The following is a 20,674-nucleotide window of genomic DNA, read 5'->3' as shown; positions in this document are numbered from 1 at the left end:
TCCTTGTTGTCTCCCTTGTCGCCCCCTCCTTGGGCTCTTTTCTCTCCCCCCCTGAACCTCCCCTGCCCTCCCCTCCCTCTCTCTCGCGGAATCCTATTGATCCAAAGCGTCTAATTAGCGGCGTCTGCGCAATTACGCGCATGCGCAGCAGGCGCCATCTCAGCCATTTTTTGAAGGAAACTAATTAGCAGGAATAAAGAGCCAAGTGTTTTCCCCCCACACCGTGATCAGAACTCATTCTACCTCTGGAGCTCGCACAGAACCCCTCCGTCCTGCCCCCCTACCCCCTCCACCACCACCACCATACGCCCACCCACCCAGCCTGCAACCCCCGTCTTGTATGTTTACTCCAGCCTGCCTTGCCTCGCTCGCCTGCCTGCATGTAGCTTTAATTACACTGTTTGCTAAACAACTTGGAAAGGCGGCTGCGCTCCGCTCCACTGTCCTCTTGTCCTCTGTCCTCCGTCCTCCGATCCTCCGATTCTTCGTCCGTCCTTCGCCTGCACCGGATCGTGCAAAAACAACGGGGGGAATGCGTGCTTGTTTATTCGGACTACCACCACCACTACTACTACTACAACGAAACCATTAAGATCGCGGAGACTGGCGCTGGAGCTGCAGCAGAAATGTAAGTGCACCGTTTGTTGAGGGTGGGAGGGGGTGTTTTGTGTCTCTCAATGTGCATGAAATGAAGGTTTAGTCGCTTTAGTCAACTGTTATGTTTTTTTATTAATTTATTTAGCGGTGGAAACAAAAGCCAAAAGAGTTGTAACGTGTAGTGTGTGACTTGACAACAACCACACTACTCTAAAAGTAGCCCCATCACTACCAATAACTGCATCTTCTGCGCAGGGCTCTGCAGGCATTGCTGCACCTTGCAAAACTCACGTTTTGTGCATGTGTGTGTTTTTGTGTTCGTGTGTGTGTGTGTGTGCGCGCGTGCGTGCGTTACCTGTAAAAACTCCGATATGTCCACCTACGCCAGAAACCGTATAACTGGATTTGTCCAAATCTGGTGTAAATGTCCTTGCTAGAAATAAGATCAAATACTTAAAAACCCAAGTAGAGACAAAGTACTGCCCTGCTTGCTTTTTCTTTGACCCTCAGACGTACACACTCGTAGTATCTCACCCATTCACAAATTCATTCACTCACTCATACACTGACTGACTCACGCACTGACTCATTCACTCACTCATGCACTGACTGACTGACTCACTCATTCACTCACACACTGACTCACTCACTCACAATACTTTCAAGTCGTCTACTGTTATGTCGGATTTATAGCCTATGTACCCATGCACGACTTTCAAAAATCCAAACGCAAACCGAATGCAGTGGTGATTTTCATAGTCTTTATATTTCCACATGATGAATATGAGTACTTTATGTACACAGTTGGTCTTTTCTGTATTCTGTATATACACAGTCAAAATATAAACATAGACAATCATATCATAAACTAAATGTTATTGTGAATTTCAGGTACTTTGATTAGATTTTGCGTGGTTGGTAAAACAATGTGCTATCGTTGTAGTTTAATCTCTGACACACATATGGTTATATTAATTTTACATAAATACAAACAGATTTTAAATATACACAACATATTCTGGCAACGTCTATGTCCTATGATAGAATGTGATTGGTTTGCTCAAAAAATTCTTGCATACACACTAGTATTCTTTTTCCTTCACTTACATAATACACACACACGCATTGTGATAGATTGGCAAAAAAGTGTTGTTGTTTTTTTATATATTTAACTAAATTCTAATTAGATACTGATATATTTCCAAAACCCAAAAACATAGTTGTCTGCCATCACAGAAACTGAGTAATCTTTCATTTCAGGGCCTGAATATAGATCTATACTTGAATATGGTTGGTTTGCGCTTATAAGACAATACAACACTATAAGAACATGCGGATCTGCCGTATCCACACACATCAAATTTCAAAATCCAAATCAGCCTGTCATCATAGAAAAAAAAAGTAATGTTGAATACCAGATTGAGAAAATAAATACTGTGTACACATTACAGACAAGCACAACACTAATGGACCTCACACCCCTTTCACCATCAGGCATATCCTGTTAAAATAAAAACAAGCTTAATGTAGAGGTCAATTTCTGGTCCTTTGCTTGGTTTACATAACTAACACACACACACACATACACTCACACACACCTAAGTGTACCCATCAAGTAATATAATTCACAAATGGCATGTGATGGTTTCTTTTTGAGTATTCCCATACGCTAGCTTGTTTGACATATGATGCGGGATATATACACACTGGTATCCTACACACACTAGCATCCTACACATACACACATACACTCGCAAATGTTAAATGCCGGTTTCCCATATTTGTGATCAATAGCCATCCAGGAATGCTTGTATAAATAGTTGCATCTCTGATGGTTTTAGGCTATCGACCGTAGTGTAAATGAAAATCTTTATCAGATTAGAGACTATTCTCTGCTGTTCCAAGCTGCTGCCAGGCCTCAAAAGACCTCGTAGTGGTATCCCGCAGAAAACTTAAAGACCACTGCAGTGGGCAGGGGTCTGTGGCCTGTGACACAAACACAGTGCATTAAAGCGCTATCAGAGCGTGAATGTGGGCCATATATCTCTAAGCTGCAGAGAGTGGTGGGGGTGGAGGGACACCCACTCTGGCTCTCGTGAGAGGAGGGGTTGGTCGGTTTGGGCCAGAAGGTGGAAGGTGATTTAAGGTTGCTTCTTGATTTTGAGAAGAAAAAAAATTGTAATTGAATAATGAGACAGCAAGTGATGGCTCTATCTCATTCTTCTGGTATTTATAGAGGAGGAGACATTCTTCTTTTTAGGATATACTTGTGCACCATTGTTGTTTGTTGTCAGATGATTCTATAAAACCAAAAGAGCATTTAGAATGTATGTAATTTCAATTGGTGTTATTGCTCTAGATTAGTCAGATGGACCCAGTCACATGCCATAAATATAAAGTCAATGTTGGCACCCACAATAATGCATCATGCAGTTGCTGTATTTTGGACTACATCCAAACACAAATGCGCTGGGTATAATCTATCGTACTCTCTCTTGGGTTTGTTTTGTTTGTTTTGGTTTAATTACAGCTCCCTCGCTCCATTTTTAAACGTGTGTGGCCAAACATGCAGGAAGATAGAATGATTTTACAACAGCTCTTTTATCCGCTTTTTATCTGTGTGACAATTTAGCCGAAGCCCTTTAGCTCCAAAGCATTCAGTTCTTTATTTAATCCGATCCCCCGAGGAATATTATAGACCTCCTGCGTAGCCTTTACCCGCATTCCTCCACCTAGTTTGGCGCTTACTCTATTGATTTTCCCATTAAGGGCTAACGCTAACCCCTGACTAACTGGCCCGTGTGTTGCACAGCCTGAAAGCTCTATTGAACATATGCTATTCAAGGTTTTTAATCAATGGGCTCACTGTTATGTAATATAATTTACCTGACTCATTTATTTTATTTTTTCCCCGCTTTCTTCCTTTTGTGTCTCCATCTTCCTCTCTCTCTCTTGTATGCAGGTGGGGTGGTGATGCTCGGCAATTGTAGCCTCCGCTATGGACATCGGTGAGGGAGGAGGAGGGGATGGAGGGGGAGGAGAGGACAGAGATGCGGACTTCGGTCCCCAAGCTTTATCTCGCTCTCCTCTGGCCTTGGTTTGCATCCCTAAGCAGGGGCCAGCCTCTCACAGCTCAAACGGGGACCCTGCCAAAGAGTATCCGAGCTCGCATGGGGAGCAGGGTGAGGGGGGTGCAGACGGGTCCCAAGATGAAGGAGAAATCCAGGTAGGGGGGCGGAAGAACCGACATCGTGAAGAGGATAGAATGAGTCAAAAGCGGTGGATGAAGGAGATTCCGTCTGGGCAAAATATGGAGGGACACGCGAGCATGGTATTGAAGTCGGAAACAGGGGTTCTCCCAAAAGCCCTTAGCAGCAGCAGAGAAGGAGAGGAGGAGGAGGTCATTTCAAACCAAAGCCAAACAAAATCCAAATGTTCTTTATTACCTCAACAGAGCCAGCAAAGCGCTTCTTCCAGCATGGCAAAGGCCCGTGGCATGCTCGACAGCAAAACAGCCGCCTCTCCAAAGTCCTCTCCGACTCCTCCCACCTCTCCAAAAGCTTCCCCTCTTCCTTCCACCTCTCCAAAGCACTTCACCTGTCCACCTGACTCTTTTGCCCTGCAGAGTGACATGGAGGCAAAAGACATAACAGGAGCTCAGGGCTGGATTTCTGGGTTTCCTCAGAGCTTTAAATCCCAGCAGTCGTGTCTGGCTTTTCCATTGGCAGGTATGGAGGGGGTCAATGCGCCTGCTGAGGACGACGGGGCAACAGGGGTTTCTCACTTTTCCATTTCCAGTGGAAATGGTTCCAAAGCTCCCGAACCAAATGACAGCCAGCTTGAGATGGACGGCCAGAGAGAAAACGAAGGAGAACAGAAAGAAGCCGTCCCCAAAAACCTTAACCAAGAGCTCTCCCCAAATTCACTGACGAGTCACATGACTGTCATGCACTCCCGAAATTCTTGCAAGACGCTGAAATGCCCCAAGTGTAACTGGCACTACAAGTCTCAGCATACGCTGCAACTCCACATGAAAGAGAAACATCCCGAGACGGGCAGCCAATGCGTGTGCGCGGCCTCTAGTGGAAAATGCATTTGTGGCACATCTACGCGAGGTGCGTGTAGCTACTGCACTTCAGGGAAACCCCATCCCCGCTTGGCACGGGGCGAAACCTATGCCTGTGGCTACAAGCCCTACCGCTGTGAAGTGTGTGACTACGCTACCTCGTCGAAAGGCAACCTCAGCATACACATGCAGTCAGATAAACACCTTAATAATGTTCAAAATGGGGGACACGCCAATGGCCAAATCCACACTTCTCACGTTAATAACAACAATAGTTGTTCTCCTAACGGTGCAACAATAGACGAGCAGACATACAAGCACTCGCTTCCGATTCCCACATCTACCGCTCAGCCCACCAAGCTCACACCACCTGCTCACTCTCCTTCGCATGGCAAGCGATGGCGATGTGACGTCTGCGACTATGAGACAAGTATCGCCCGTAACCTACGCATACACACTACCAGTGAGAAACACACGCATAACATGTTGAGGCTGCAGCGGGGTTACTATCTCTCCCACTGCAGGAGCCTTGCCCCCCATCTGAAACACCTACAAAACGCAGGTAAGATGTGCTATCCTTTTCATTAAATTGAGCAAATGCTTAACAGTCCTTTCAATGTGTTAGGTGGAGAGCTGTCCTTGAACATGAGACTGACCACTCAACAAGTCACCGAACAGCCTGTCACCCTTGGCTCAACTTTGACTCCTTCCCCATCACCTTCACCCTCTCCCCCACCAGTTCTTTCTTTGTCCCCCACCGGGCCTTTGTCGCAGGGTGTGTTCCAATGCCTTGTCTGTTCCTGCTTTTCTTCTGACAGTCTGGAGTCCATGGAGCAGCACCTAAACACCCCTCGCTCCTTGCCCCAGTCTGAATGGTGCTCTCTGGTAACTGGTGGCTGTCACTGCAGGCTGTGCGGCTACACCACACCGCTGAGGGCTAACTTCTCCTTGCACTGCCAGACTGACAGACACAGAAGCCGCTACCAGCTTACAGCTCATGTTCAAGAAGGGGGCAACCGGGGTCAGGAAGGTGCCGCCTTGATAGCTAAGGGGAACCCTGTCCAGCTAAGGTGCAACTTGTGTGAATATGCGACAAGCAGTATGGAGAAGCTACAAGGACATTCCCAGAGTTCCCACCATGAGTCAAGCGTCCGGGTTTACAGAGTAAGCAGTGACTCTGAAAAGCTGTTTTCAGACCAAATTCAGGCACTCTCTAACCAAGTGTTTTTCTCCTCCTCCCAAGTTCCTGCAGCAGTATGATGGTGAAGTTGATGGTGGCACATGTGTATTCCATTGTCTCCTATGCAACCACTCCTCTTCCTCTAAGATTCAAGTTTTAAAACACAGCCAAACCCAGACCCATCAGCAGAGGGAAGGTCTGCTACAGCTCCAGCCAATGGGTGGAGAAGAGCTGGCAGCAATATTTACCATCAGAAACAAAACAATTGGCGTTACTGGTAAGAATATGAACTATAGAGATATATTTGTAGTTCAGCTGCATAACCCATTGACACGAGAAACAAGGCCTGGTGATTAAGATAGAAAGCAAGAAAATGAATAATGGCTTTTGCTGCGCTATTGATCAACTAAATTTATCAATCAATACACATCCTTGTTATATCCCCATCGCCCCTGTCGAGAGCTAACTACCACTTGCTAATCAATGAACCAATACAAATTCTCGGGACGTTGAGGCCTGTTCTGAGTGAAATCTGGTAGATGACTCACAGGTTTATGGTTCAATGTGTTTTATAAGCCTTCTGGAGTTTTAATATTTACAGAACACTTCTACAATACATCATATTTTGAATCAAAACGTAGATATAAGTTGTGTTCCAAGTCATAACTAGCTCTATTGTGTGGACAGTCTAATGAAGAATCAATAAGTGATCAATAGGATATCAAGAGAGCTGACTAGAATGAAGCATGGTCCCCTTCAATAAAAGGGGGCAGCTAGAAAATAGTATTGCATTTGATTAAGATCTTAAATCATAGTCTTAAATGGGGCAGCTAGAAAATAGTATTGCATTTGATTAGTGCTGGCTCAAAATCCCTTAGTAACCATAACGTAATAACTATTACATTATATTATTATCTTAGGAGAACCTAATGAGGAGGACATGGAAAATTCCAGCGAGGTAACCGCCGGTCCTTCAGACCAAACCAAAGATCACTTGGAGGTTAAACAGAGTGATAAGGAGACAGGTATGGCTGCTTATGAAAAATGTATGCATGTAAATTTCTCTTTGCACGATTGAATTATTGCAATACACCGTATTTGATTTTGTCACGTCAGAAAAAGTGACAGGTGAGGTGGACAAGAAGGAGTCACTCAAGCGGCAAGCAGCTGAAAGTGGGGAATTTACAACCAAACGACTCCGAACACACCAGCAAAGTGAGAACCAGCAGGTGAGCAGTTGAGACCCACACAGAAAATAAACTAAATGTTAACCCTTTTCCCTCACCTCTTGCTCTTCTATCCTATTCAGACTGTCCAGTGCCCTTTGTGTCAAGATAAAATGCCATATGGACACCTTCGACCACATGTCACGCATGTGCACAGTGTGGCGCAGGACTGTGTAGACAAGCTCATCGCCACAGTAAGTGGATGCAATGTGTGCATTTGTTTTGTTTGGGCTTAAGTTTGATTTATTGAATAAGGCACAGCACATATTAATGAAAATATTCATATTCATGTTAATGAACATATACATGTATGACAAGTTTGGCAGGTTTAGCATGAGAAAAAGAGTAGCCGAAGAGATGAGAGGGCGTTACGGGGAGATTAGAAGGCCCCAAAGAGCCACCCATTTTTGAGGAGCTCCCCACAATCATCGATGATGCACACACACATACACAAGCTGTGTGTGTGGACCCTTGCTTGCTAGAGTGTTTATCTCCAGGAGTGAGGGAGAGGCCAGTGTTTCTATAATGCATGTTTAAGTAGCCTTCTATTAACAAAAGTGGAGTAAAAAAAACAGTGGAATGGGGCCTTCTTTTTACTTTGACTCTCAGCTAACAAAGACCGGTCATCTATCCACATCACCATCCTCCATCTTCCTGGCCCGTATGCTAAGTGGTCTTTGTCTCCTGCTCTCTTTGCCTCCACTTCACGTACTGCTTTTCACCCTTTCTCCCCTCTGCTGTACCCTAACGCCCCCGAATAGCCTCCCCCCGGCTACTAGCCTTCGTATTCTGTAATCTCTGTCCCTGCTCCTCCCTTGCCGTCTCTCATTTTCTGAGGTTCGACCCCTCCCGTGCTGGCTCTCGCCGAGGCCATTTTTTTTTTGTTCATTGCCCCTTACTCCCGCCCTTCCTCGTCCCGGTCTCTCTTTTTCATATTCTTCACCCCTGGGCACTCGCCAACCCCCCTTCCAAATACACCCACACCTACCACCACCACCCTCCAGCCTGCTCGTGCACCTCCCTCACTCACTCTGATAGTAATTGAGGTTCATTAATTCAGACTGAGGTGATGATGGCCATTATGTACCTTGCTTTCCAATTACGCTCTCTAGATTAAGCCTGACCTTCAGTTTTCTGTGTGTGTGTGTGGGTGTGTGGTGGTCTTGTCTCTGTTCTTATGAAGCTGTTACACAGAGAGAACTCCTGTCATGTAAATTTCGTCTTTAGCCTTCCACCTTTTCCTTGGCGCTGCATTGGCTCTTGAATCTGTGAAGATGAAGATTTTCTATATGAAGAGTGATTTTAAATAAAATTCATTATTCAGCTCAGTTAAGTTTTATTAACCCCCTCGGGGTACGTAGGAAGGCGCCATTGGTGCTGAAGGGCAGAGTCACATATCTCAACCATGTACACCTATTATCAAGTTGATGTGCCTTGCTGCATATAGCTCTGCACAGACAGGGGGAAGATAAAACAATATACTTAGAGATTCACTCTTGAATGTTTCATGATATTAGGACAGGGAGTGTAGTCTTCTCGTGTTTATATACGTCTGGCAATTTGTCTGCTATTAAGCTGTACAATTAAACGTGCTTTATTCATAACGTGGGCTGAAGAAAAATGTCTTGCTTCCTTTTCTGTCTCTCTCAATTGCTGATGCCATCCCATTCTTGAACTGATATCTTCAGAGAAAGAAACTGACATTTTCTATCTTTCAGGTTACACCGTCCATGGAGCAAGTTCAACCTCAGCTGGAGAATGAACTACCGTCTGACTTGTGCATGGATGAGGCAAAAAGTCAAAATATGAAAACTGACCTGACTGATCATTCTCAGACAGCAGACTCCCTTACCTCAGATGATTCACCAAAAAACAAAAGTAGGTTTATGAAATGGAAATTCATATTTGGACTGAATTATTGTTTGGAATCAAACATTTATATTCACTAATGTGTATTTCGAAGGCATTTCAGTGGAGTACACCAAGGGAAATACAGCCGCACCCAAAGATGTCACAGCGCTACTCACCCCACCCCTGGAAGACAACGCCACTCAGCCTTCCAATGGAAGATTGGCTCCTCAATCCCTGACTCACACCCCCCCTTCCTCCCCAACTGCCGACCCCCCTCCTCTTTCTGATCGCCATGGTTACAGGTTTCGTTGCAGCAGGTGCAGCCTGGCGTTCCCCACTCAGGAGAAGCTCCAGCTTCACTGGCAATATCATGCCATGAGGGCAGCAACAGAATGCCCCCTTTGCTCCAGACAGTGTCGTAGTCAGGAGGCTCTTCAGAGGCACATGCAGAATACACACTCACAACCAGACAACGCAGAAAATTCAGCTTCACTCTTTCATATGTCACAAAACATGGAACACAGTAAGATACCAGTTCAACAAGACCCGAGTCTATCCCCTCAAGCTGGCCAAGAAGCTTGTGAAGGTGAGGATGAAGAGATAGAAGGGGTGCAGCAAGAAGAAGACACATTTAAAGGAAAGGGGAAAAAAGACGACTGTCTACCTACAAAGAAAGACCTGCCTGATGAAACTGGTAAAGAGGATGAGGAATTAGCTGTGCCGGAAAAAAGCCTAAATGATGAAATCCCATCAGAAATTAGATCAATTTCACCCATCAAAAAAAGCTCTAACCCAACAATGGACCGGTATTTGGATCCATCGAGGCCATACAAGTGCACCATATGTTCTGAGTCATTTACCCAGAAAACAATTCTTTTGGTTCACTACAATTCAGTGTCCCATCTCCACAGAGCCAGACGAGCCTTGCAAGATTCCAACACAGGTGTTCCTGCCACAGAGACCATCCGTGGCCAAGATCCTCGACCCTACAGGTGCAAACTATGTGGTGTGGGCTACAGCCAGAGCTCCACTTTGGACATACATCTACGCTCAGTTCTTCACCAAACAAGAGCTCGTGCTGCACAAAACCCAGGGATACAAACACCAGTGTCTAATATACATGCTCCAGTATCTGCTACCACAACTAATCTAATGTCTGGTATTACTAATAAGGAGATGTGTAAAACTTTTCTTTGCACTGACAAGCCAGATGTAGCTAGTTCTTCATCGGGATCAGTTGCTGAGCTCCAAACGACCATCGCAACTGAAGGTCAACAGGCTAAAAAGAGAGTGGCAGAATTGTTAGCGTCAAGAAACCAGTTACTACTAATGCAACAGCAGCAGTTAGCTCAGGCGCAGGCCCAAGCCCAGTTGCAACACACAGCATTGCTCCAGGCCCAAGTAATGCAGCATCTTTCTTTCGGACCGGAGAATCTCTTTCAGCACTTCTCCTTGGCACCAGACAACTTGTTGTCTCTGCAGCAACAAATTCTACCCTTTTACTTTCCCGGCGACATGAAACTCAACACAGAAATGGCAATAAAGAGCTTGGAACATAACCAATCAGAGGCAACCAAGTCATCCTTGAGTGAACAGAATAAAGGTGAGGCTAAAACAGAGAACAACCCTCAAACAGAAGAACAATTTATTCAGAATCAAATTTCATTCTCAGATGTTAGCCCCCCAAAAAATACAATAACTTTTGGCACAAGCGTTGAACACGGCAGTGGGTCCTTGAGCAGCCCAAAAGAAAAACAATACAAAAAAAAACTTGAAAATGAAAAAGAAGAAATGTCGATGCCTGTTGTGAAAAATGAGCATCCAACAGAGGAAAAGGATTCTTCCACAGTTAGCGTCTCGAAATTACAGTGCCCTCCACCAAGAGTGCCATATGCTGCAGTAAATGGAGAAGCTCTTAGGACCTTGTTGCAGAGTTATGGCCATGAATTGGCATTACAGTATATACAAAGTAGACATAGGCACCAGCAGCAGCTTGCAACCCAAATGTTAAATTTGACAAACGAGTCCTCTGACATTCACAAGACGGGATTTTATTTAGGGAGAAAAAAAGAGCTAATTGGAGCAGATGAAGAAAAAGTGGAAAGCTACAACAAAGATGTCAAGAATGAAGTTGAAGAGAGAGAAAGCCTTCCTGGTAAACAAAATCAGGACAACTGTGAAGGTGCTAATGAATTTTCAAGCAAAAAGAAAGGATGCTGTGGGAGAGGAGAAAAGTGTAAAGATTGTGGGAAGTTCTTTTCAGATGCCATGATTTTAAAAAGTCACGAGGAATACATTCACAGACAAGTGCTTCCAACTGCGGCGTTAGAGAGGTTTTCCAGAGAATACAGACTACAATATGATCAATTATTCCCATTGAAAGAGAATAAATCACGAGAGGATTCATCTCAGAGTACAGTCGCATCCCCAGATATTTCATCAGAACAAGAACCTCAAGCTGAAACAGATAAGCCCCAAGTTAAAACATCACCCCTATCCTCGTTTTCGGATCCTGAAACAAAGACATGTGCGACAATTGAAGACCTAACAAATGCCTCTTTACTTTCTCCAGCCCTAGCTTCTTCTCTCCTTCAAACAATTCCACAAAAAGAGCTACCACTGACAGTCACATCGCCTCCTGTCGCTTCTCAACATGCACCCGCAGCTAACACCAAAAATCCTCCCTTCCCCAAAATTCCTGGACTTCCTCTTCCTCAGCTTCCTATTACCCCAATCACTTTACCGAAACTTCCCATGCCTCCAATTCCTTTTCCGATGGAGCTGCCCCTCATGCCACCAGTTATGTTACAGTCTGTGGGACTCCAACCCCCAACTTGGTTAGACTCAAGTGTAAACCCAGATTTGACAAAATTCTATCAGTCTCAACTGCTTGGGCAACAGGCACTTATTAATCCAGCAGTAATTTCTCAACCATCCCAGCTAAGCCCGACAATACTCACTCAGTCTACTCAAGTCAATACTTCCTTGCTGAGTCAACAAGCACAGAGCAACAGCAATCTGACAGGGCGGGAGCCTCAGGTCAGCCCAACATTACAGGAGCAACAGCAGGGTAAAAGGACACGTACTCGAATCTCTGAGGACCAGCTGGCTATCTTGAAAAAATACTTTGATATCAATAGCTTACCCAGTGAAGAGGAGCTAATCAAGATATCTAGTCTGTCTGGTCTACCTCACAAAGTCATAAAACATTGGTTTCGCAATACACTTTTCAAAGAGCGCCAACGTGACAAAGACTCGCCATATAATTTTAATAACCCACCGACGACAGCCCTTGATGAATTAAGAGAGGAAGTCACACAGAATCCATCTCTGACATTGTCCCCATCTTCAATGTCCCCTGCACCAACCGACACTTCGCCTCAAATTCTGTTGACTGACACCCAAAGAAGCAATACCCAAAGGGGAAGGCGCTCCTCTCGAACCCGCTTTACAGAGAAACAGCTAGAGATGCTGCAGGAGGTCTTTGAAGCAACTCCCTATCCTAGAGAGGAGGAATATGACAGGCTGTCTGCCCTGTTGGCACTCCCAAACAGAGTTATTGTAGTATGGTTCCAAAATGCCAGGCAAAGAGCCCGTAAGAGCCAGGACAGAGGAACCGATGATGGAATTGAGGGGATGAGCCCACTGGACATTCTTAAAAAGAGAGACGGATACTCCAATAATGACGATACTGAGGATAACAGGAATGAAGGGCAAAATGACTCTCATAATGAAAATTCCATGGATCTGACATATGAATATTATACCCATCCAGACTCTCCCACCCTTGATTCTTCCACCGTTTACTCTGATAGCGAGCATTTGATGGAGAATGAGGAAACACTACCTAATGTCAAGAAACAAAATAAAACTGCTACTCCTCAGACAAACCAAACTGTAAAAAAGGAAATACCTGTTATTGATACTGAAAGCAAGGAAACAGTGTGGGCTTTACAAAATGCGCCCTCCCCAAAGGCTGAAAAACTAGTCCAACCTCATGAAGAAGGTTCAGCAGAACAATCCCAGTCTCAATCTTCTTCTCTCTCGCAAATCACTTTATCAAACAACTCGTCATCAGTGTGTGAACCGAGCCAGGAGAATAGTCAGAGTTCCTCCCCAAATACATCTTTTGAAAAACCTCCAGCTACATCACCCGGCCTCCCCTTGTCTTCTGAGTCTGAAAAGAACCAGACTCCAAAGCCTGATGCATCCTTCCATGCATCCACTGAGACCCAGCCACTAAATGGAATCCCAGCACCAAACCTTTTTCAGTGCAATCTATGCCCAATGTCCCTGTCGTCCTTGCAGATGTGGCAGGAACATCAGACAAGACACCTACTTGCAGCGCAGTCACAGGTCCAACTCCTTCATTCTGGATTTACAGACAGAACCTTGTCATACATGATGATCCACTCCAACCACTCCCTAATGGCAAGCCAAATGCTCTCAGGTGCTATGACACAGTTGCACCCGAATGCCACAAATCCCATGATTTCTCACTTAGGTAGCACGCATGTTAAGAACTCACTAGGTGACCTGTCTGAGACTTCCTTGAAGCCGAACTCGAATCTAATGTCGGATAACAGTTTTGATGCCCAGAGGTTTAGCAGAGATGTCGAGGAAGAACATAGAAGGGATAAACGCCAGAGAACCACTATCACCCCAGAACAGCTCGAAGTGTTGTATCAGCGTTACAGCTTGGACTCCAACCCCACCAGAGGAGTCCTGGAAGGCATTGCGCAGGATGTAGGCCTCACAAGAAGAGTGGTTCAGGTAAGAGGGAAAAAACTAAATATGATCAAGAAAATACAATGTTTTGTTATCCTGCATTTTTAACTTGTTCTTCTAATGCACAGGTCTGGTTTCAAAACACACGTGCAAGAGAAAGAAAAGGGCAGTTCAGATCAATGGGACCGGGCTCTAGTTTCAATATGGTGTTGAACCATCTCCGCTGCCCATTCTGCAGGGCTCTCTTTAAGGTTAAAAGTGCTCTGGATGCCCACATGAGATCACGCCACTGGGCGGAAGCTGAAAGAGCAGGCTACAACTTATTAATGAATAATGGATCCAGCGGGAGCAATGGAATGGCTATGTCTGCCATCATTGACAAACCAGGCCCATCGGTATCCTTTGTCCCAGACACTAGCATTACCATCAGCAACAAAGGACAAACAGTGAAGGCACCAGTTATGTTTCTCTCTACAACTAATGATCTCAACAATCAAGCCAAGTATGATGACTTTGAAGAAGATGACGAGGGTGAAGAGGGTTCAAGTATGGCTGACCAAGGGTCTCTGAGTGCTGAGGAATCGGGCGGCCCAAGTTCAGATTGGGGTGAAACTCTGCAGCCTCACCAACATCAGCAGCAACGCCAAAGGACACAGATGAGCCACTTCCAAGTACTCCAGCTTCGAGACTTCTACAAGAGTCACCGTACACCAAATCGACATGAGTGTGAGGCACTAGGCCGAGAATTGGGACTACCTCACCGTGTGGTGCAGGTAAATGTTTTTGTTACATGATGTATGTAGTTGATCAAAAATACTTTTTCTCCCCCTATTGAACCCTGCGATTTTTGTCCTCTGCGGATTTTTACAGCGAATGTGCTCCATGCCTTAAATGTGGTCACGTTTGGCTCATAGTCCAGTCCGGACTAGTACAATACATAGGCTTGTGCACTTAATATACTGAAAATGAGAGAAAATGGAAACAAATGTTGACAAATATGTATGTTTTCAGGTTTGGTTCCAGAATGCCAGAGCCAAGGAGAAGAGGGCAAGAACTCTGAGTTCTGACTCTGCCGAAAGAGAGCAGGCCGAATTGACAGCCGGCGCAGGGGAGAGAGATCGGGCCTAATAGAGGGCCCATTTGCATTCTTCTTTGCCTACTGTCAACCTCTTATATGAAACTTCACTTTGCTGCCAAACCTGTTTCCTGAGCACCCCAAAGATGCAGAGCCTTCATGGCCCAAAGAGAACCCTCATCAGCTGAAAGTAAGGCCAAACCAAGCCCTTGCAACCACTTTTCTCTTTTTATATTGCTCTCTCGTATGCGCTATTTCTTTCTTTGTTGCCCCTATTGCAATGTCTCAGACACCTTTCTACAACCAAACTTCACCTTGAACAAACACCCCCTTCCTCCTCCTACCAACAAGAACAACAACACATAGGCCAAAGAGCATTCTCCAAGTACTTATGTGACCTCACTGCCTGGTTAGACCTGTAGTCTACCTCCCGGTCACCCTGATAGACTCAAAGTGGCCCCCTTCAACCAGACAGTGCTAGAGGACTAGCAGTGTAGCATGTAGTGCTGGTCTTCAAAAGGCTTGAACGGGAACTTTCAAAGAGATTTTAGTGTAAATAGAGTGGTCCAAAAGATAAACTTGAAGAAAGAAAAACAAAAACAAAACAAAGCCGAAAATGATGGAAGTTGAGGCGGAAACCAAGTAATATCCCAAAATAGACGGTGGTATTTCCATTGAGCTTTTGTAAAGACTGACTCAGATCCCAAAGCTCGTAACCAAAATTTTACACGTCTGTCGTTTCATCGTGTTTGTTTTCATGAACAAACTTCAGAGCTGACGTCTGTACATTTGAAGTGTGAGACCTGCATCTGGCACAGCAAAAGATGGAAGCAATGGACTGATTGATACAGTGCCAAAGTGCAGCTCCACCCACCATAAGCCAATGATGAGTCTTCTGTTGTATACGGACACCTTCTATGTTCCTTTTGTGGATAATAGCCCAAATAGCACAGAGCAGAAAGGCAAGTTTGTCCTGGGAAGGAGGACAAACTATTTTTATAGCATTCAACCATAATATTGTATATGATAACTTTAACCAAACTCCAAATTTACATTGTGTGTGTGTCTAGTAATAGTTTCTTATTATAAATCTTATGAATTGAGCTCAACTGTCTTGCTTCGGTATAATTGCTTCAGTGTCATGATTATGAAAAGATTGTGACAGCTTTGATATGTTCAGGTAAGGGTCAATTGCCTTTCTGTTCTTTGAGATATACCAATGGCTTACCAATGTGTTATGAATATAAAGCTTTCTACGCTCAGGTCGGCTCAAAATGGCTCTACGTCCAATGTGAACTTTATATGTTCTGTCTCGAAAGCGGAAGAAGGCACATTTTTTTGGTTGGGGCAAAGTATTACAACCACAAAAAAAAGAACATCTGTGTGTATGATAGATCTGAGCTTTTCACCTCAAATAGATTGTTACAAAAAAACCTTATTGAATCGAATTTGTTTAATAGCGTGAGGGGTAAATGTACAGTACTTAGCTTTCGTATGGTTGACTCAAGACTTCATTGGATGTTTGAAACGCAGCTCCTGTTTTAACACACCCAACAAGGAGATTGTGCACAAAGCAAAGGAAAAACTTGATGATGGATGTTATTTTTGTAAACTTAATTTATTTTCCCTTTCCTCTCTTTTTGTTTGAATGGTTTTATTTCACTGTATTTGCAACCACTCCCGATTTAAGTGTAATAATACTACTAATAATAATATAACAATAATTGCTAAACAATAGTTAATGCTTTAAGACAAAAATCCAAAGACGTGATAATACTTTAACCGTAAGACCTAGAAGAAGAAAAAAAGTGCTTCTGTGTACTTGATGATGTTTTACTGTTTTTAAAGAAGGTAGGAGTCCCAATTTCTAAGCTACTGTTTTCTGCCTCTCATAAGCACACTGGAGTACTCTGTAACCAAAACCCCAAACTAGAGCCATGGCAGTTTGTAATATAGCGGTTAAAGAGTTATACTTTTCTGAGAAATGTTTTATTTGTTTTTATTTGGATTCTTTTTAACCATAGTGTTAAACTCCAGCCCTTAAGGATGTCCAGTTTGCTGCTAATGTACTGTAGTTTCTATTGTTACTGTAGAAAGATGCATGCTCTGATCGCTTTACCACTAGGCTTTAATGACTACAAACTGTAATAAGGATACCTGCGATACTGTTGATGAACTGCTCAATGTATTCAGTACTTTGGGCTAAATTCCATCATGTTGGCTTTTCAGTCATTTATTCGGAAAAGACAATAACATAACTATTTGGTTTTTAAACACGAAACATCTAGCTACCGGTAAATGGGTTCGATATGTTTACTTGTCAAACATGAGAACCTGTATCGCAGTATTTGATGGAGTTCAGCCCCAGATTTGCAAGGTATTATTTTTGTTCTCTGCTTAGATGTCCCTGTTCCATTTCCCCGGTGGAAAAAAAAACTGCTTTCCAAAGGATGTGGGCTGAACAATGCCGTCTTGTTTTGTTCTCAATTTACTAACAAATGTTTACGACAAAACCAATGAGCTTTCTTCTGTACAGAAATGTGCATTCCAAAAACCACAAAGACAATTTTTTTGTACACCCTGATTTTTATTTCATCGCTCTGTCTTGACCTTTGTAAGATGTACATATTTGGGGGTCTTCTGCTGTGAAGGGACTTCTCATTGTAGGTAAAATGGACTCTTTTCCCCCCTTTCCTTGGATATGTTGTTGCCATAGTGATGACCAAAAAGATACCTGTGATGTGCACCTGTCCTAATGTCTTGCTTCAGTGGTTAAGTGTGTCTCTATAATATTCCCAACCCCCCTCTCCTTTTCCCTACTGGTGTTTCTCTTTACCTTACCGCTTCCATATTCCACTGAGCTAAATAAAGTCTGCTTTGGTGCATGCTCTGGTCTCATCCCTTTTGGTCTGATGCTCGCTCTATGTTGCGCTTTCTTTGCTCTGCAGGGGTGTCAATATTTTGATTCATAAATCTTCATATTCCAGGTGGTATTTTGTATGGTGCTGTGCTTGCATGGCTGGCAGGCGGCTTTTGGTGTGCAATGGTGTGTGTGTAACACGGCAAAGTGTTGGAAGCAAAGCGCTTTGGAGAATGGAGCTTTGACCTCTCGGGTCACTTCATTAATTACATCTGTGACATTCAGCCAGATGAGTTTCCTTTGTGACTAAATGATATGAGGAATATTAACGACTTTGGATGAATTACACTGCCGCTCCTGCTGATGATGATAATGTGTTTTACGACTCTAGGAGAGAGGGGAAGGAAAATTGCCCACTACAGCACATTTAGGGCACGCCGATTTTTAATATGCAAGATTTTCAAGACTAGGAGATTACAGTTTTAATCACTGGGGTTATTATTTTTTTTGATTAGAAGACAGGGCGCACATTTGTTACGAGTCGGAGGCACAAATTCTTGACTGACGTTGAAACCGTTTTTTCATTGAAAAACTTTCAATGCACCAACAATGGCAAAGCAAACACAAGACGAGGGTTTAGGACTTGCATCTGATGATAGCCATCTTAGAAAGTCATCCTGATAAAGTGATCCCCCACCATTTTTTCTTATCCCTGTCCTCCCCCCTCTTAATCAAATGAGCACTGTGCAGCTGGTGGGGTTGCAGCAAGAAAAAAAAAGGCTATGAGTGTGTGGAGGGGGACGGGGGGTTTTGAGGGCTGGCGTGAAATTATTGCCTGCTGGTGTGTATATGTCGCTGGGGGAAGCAAGGGATAGGGGGCTGGGCTGTGTTGTGCGTCTGTAGTGGGGGCTCATTTAGATTTAGATTGGTTATGTGAGGAGGGAGCTGAAAGGCCAGCTCATGTTTATGCATGAAGCCCAAAGCATTCTGCTGTGGTGGAAGCCTGAATTAAAGAGACAGACCTGAAATACAATCCCAGTTTTTTTCCCTCTTTTTTTCTTTGCCACGGCTTTGCTTTTTTCGGAAGGGCTGCGGGCTTAAGTCACACTCTACCTTTGTCCACAAGAAGACGCTTCAAAGTGTGTCTTTTTTGTGATCACTTACAGGGATCGTAGATACATACAGATGTGTTATGATTTTGATATAGAAATGTATGAATTTTTGGAGCCACAATCCAAGTTAATGGCAGGTCCTTCAGTTGTTCCCACATAGCATTCAGTCATGCAACCAAAGCCATCAGTAAATGTCTCAGAAGGAGAGTTTGTTCAGCACTTCATCAGGTATAAAGTGGTTTTTATTTGGAAATGTGCTCCCTATCCATCTTTTAAATGACTTTTTAATGGTAGCCGCGCCATCCTAATCAATCATGTGACAGCGCAGTCTGCACACGCAAATACACTATTTATATATCCCACATTCTCCTGCAAATGCTCTCTGCTTTGGGACTGTTAATAAATGAGACAATATGTGCAACGGTTTTTTTGGGATTTAATTAAGTTTGGGTGAGATTTTTACACAGTGCCATATGGTGCAACGATGCACCCTATATGAGATACAGTGTAAATTGATGAATGAAATCAACATTTCTACCTTTTACAAAGATAATCTGCCTGATCGCATGTTCTTATGCCATCCAGGGAACTTGTTAATTAAGCACTGTTTGTGGGTGTGCTTAATTTCTCCTTGCTTTTCCATTTCTTTTCAGGTTTAATGGTGTTTATTGTTTCTTCTAGCAAACTATTGTATATTAATACTACCTCCATTCTACAACAGGGCTTCCTCACTCTTTACAACATAATTCTATTCTTAAGGCAATGACAGAATCGGAATTTGTAACCCGGAATCAGAATGAATAACCGAGCTTGTGTGAGAAAGCATAAGTCATAATTTCAGTAAATGTACGTTTCAAAACAAACTTCTAGGCCAAAAGTATAAAAAAAATCATATAAGTATCTGAGTATGCTGGGTAAAAAATTGTGCTTTCAATTATTTAGTAAATCAGCAAAATGCGTTAACCTTTTTCCCATTTGTTGGTACTGTATTTTATTGGTTTTAGTAATATTTTTCTAATTGATAATTTTTTTAATCAGTGTTTTAGCCTATTACACTTACATATGAGCAGAATTTGGTATTAGTAATTTACCACATAGCCATCTAGTAACAGACAGTTCTAGATAATTTGGGCTAGGCGTAGTTTTCTAAATACATGCATTAATGTTGAACATCAGACACAGGTAAACTTCACTGTCATATGACAACAATGCACGCCAGAGTACTCAATGTCATTTCCTTTTTTCTTCTTCACTGCAACACAATAACTTTTGACAAGCAGGTTGTGAAGGACAAAATAAATTAAATTTTAAAATGGGAGCACAGCAAAGTCTGACAGCTGCTGAATTTTATACTTTTGAACCACGAGGCCAAGTTACAGCCACTACCAAGTTGAAAATGATGCTTGCATATCGCACAAAACATATATATCCCTAATTGTAATTGCCTTATTAATGTCTTTATTGACTCTTTTTCTTCTAGTTTTTTTTACCTAATGAACTGTTGATTCTGATAAGTCTTCCCCTAACGAGCATGCTCTTTACAATGCAGTCTGACACAACATAATTGCAAGCAAAATTTTGCTTAGTATTAGCCAGTGAGTGTACTGACACATCTTTGTGTAGAAAAAAACTACAAATAGAAAGTAACACTATAAAAGAAGTACTCTGTTGCATATTAAATCATTTTAATTTTTGGGGGTCTTTCCATTCACTTTTTATGTGTGTAGGGGGGGTGCTGTTGAAACCATCCCCCAGTGGCACATGCCACCCCCTCAAAGTACTTTACATCTATAATGAGATACAAATACGCATCAGCAGGACAATGTCCTGCGCCACGCGCCACTGTGTGAATATTACTCACACTTATTAGCTGGATTATGTTAATCTTTACACTCCATGCTCACAGACAACAGTCTCAGCATGATATGGGGTGGTCACGGTGGCCCGTGTATGTGTATGTGTGTGTGTGTGTGTGTGTG

General features: G+C 43.4%; 1 protein-coding gene across 1 annotated transcript; it reads left to right on the top strand.

Annotated features, from left to right (window-relative positions):
• The first annotated feature begins 295 nt into the window (after window positions 1-295).
• LOC144182187 (zinc finger homeobox protein 3-like) lies at window positions 296-17,608 on the top strand. Its single transcript, XM_077710240.1, has 11 exons — window positions 296-628; window positions 3,560-5,225; window positions 5,289-5,827; window positions 5,907-6,120; window positions 6,764-6,868; window positions 6,960-7,072; window positions 7,153-7,263; window positions 8,788-8,947; window positions 9,033-13,693; window positions 13,777-14,421; window positions 14,660-17,608. The coding sequence occupies exons 2-11, from the start codon at window positions 3,596-3,598 to the stop codon at window positions 14,774-14,776; spliced, it is 8,295 nt and encodes a 2,764-aa protein (XP_077566366.1). The 5' UTR covers window positions 296-628; window positions 3,560-3,595; the 3' UTR covers window positions 14,777-17,608.
• Window positions 17,609-20,674: the final 3,066 nt, after the last annotated feature.

This window comes from Stigmatopora nigra, chromosome 2, assembly GCF_051989575.1.
Source record: "Stigmatopora nigra isolate UIUO_SnigA chromosome 2, RoL_Snig_1.1, whole genome shotgun sequence".
Taxonomy (NCBI): domain Eukaryota; kingdom Metazoa; phylum Chordata; class Actinopteri; order Syngnathiformes; family Syngnathidae; genus Stigmatopora; species Stigmatopora nigra.
This window is presented reverse-complemented; position numbering and strand designations above follow the sequence as displayed.

What these genes read in the sequence shown, in the direction of transcription:
- LOC144182187 (XM_077710240.1), top strand. Translation starts at nt 3,596, where the DNA reads ATGGACATCGGTGAGGGAGGAGGAGGGGATGGAGGGGGAGGAGAGGAC. An exon ending in CAAAACAATTGGCGTTACTG is followed by an intron (nt 6,121 to 6,763) that starts GTAAGAATATGA and finishes TTATTATCTTAG; the next exon opens with GAGAACCTAATGAGGAGGAC. An exon ending in TCACAAGAAGAGTGGTTCAG is followed by an intron (nt 13,694 to 13,776) that starts GTAAGAGGGAAA and finishes TCTAATGCACAG; the next exon opens with GTCTGGTTTCAAAACACACG.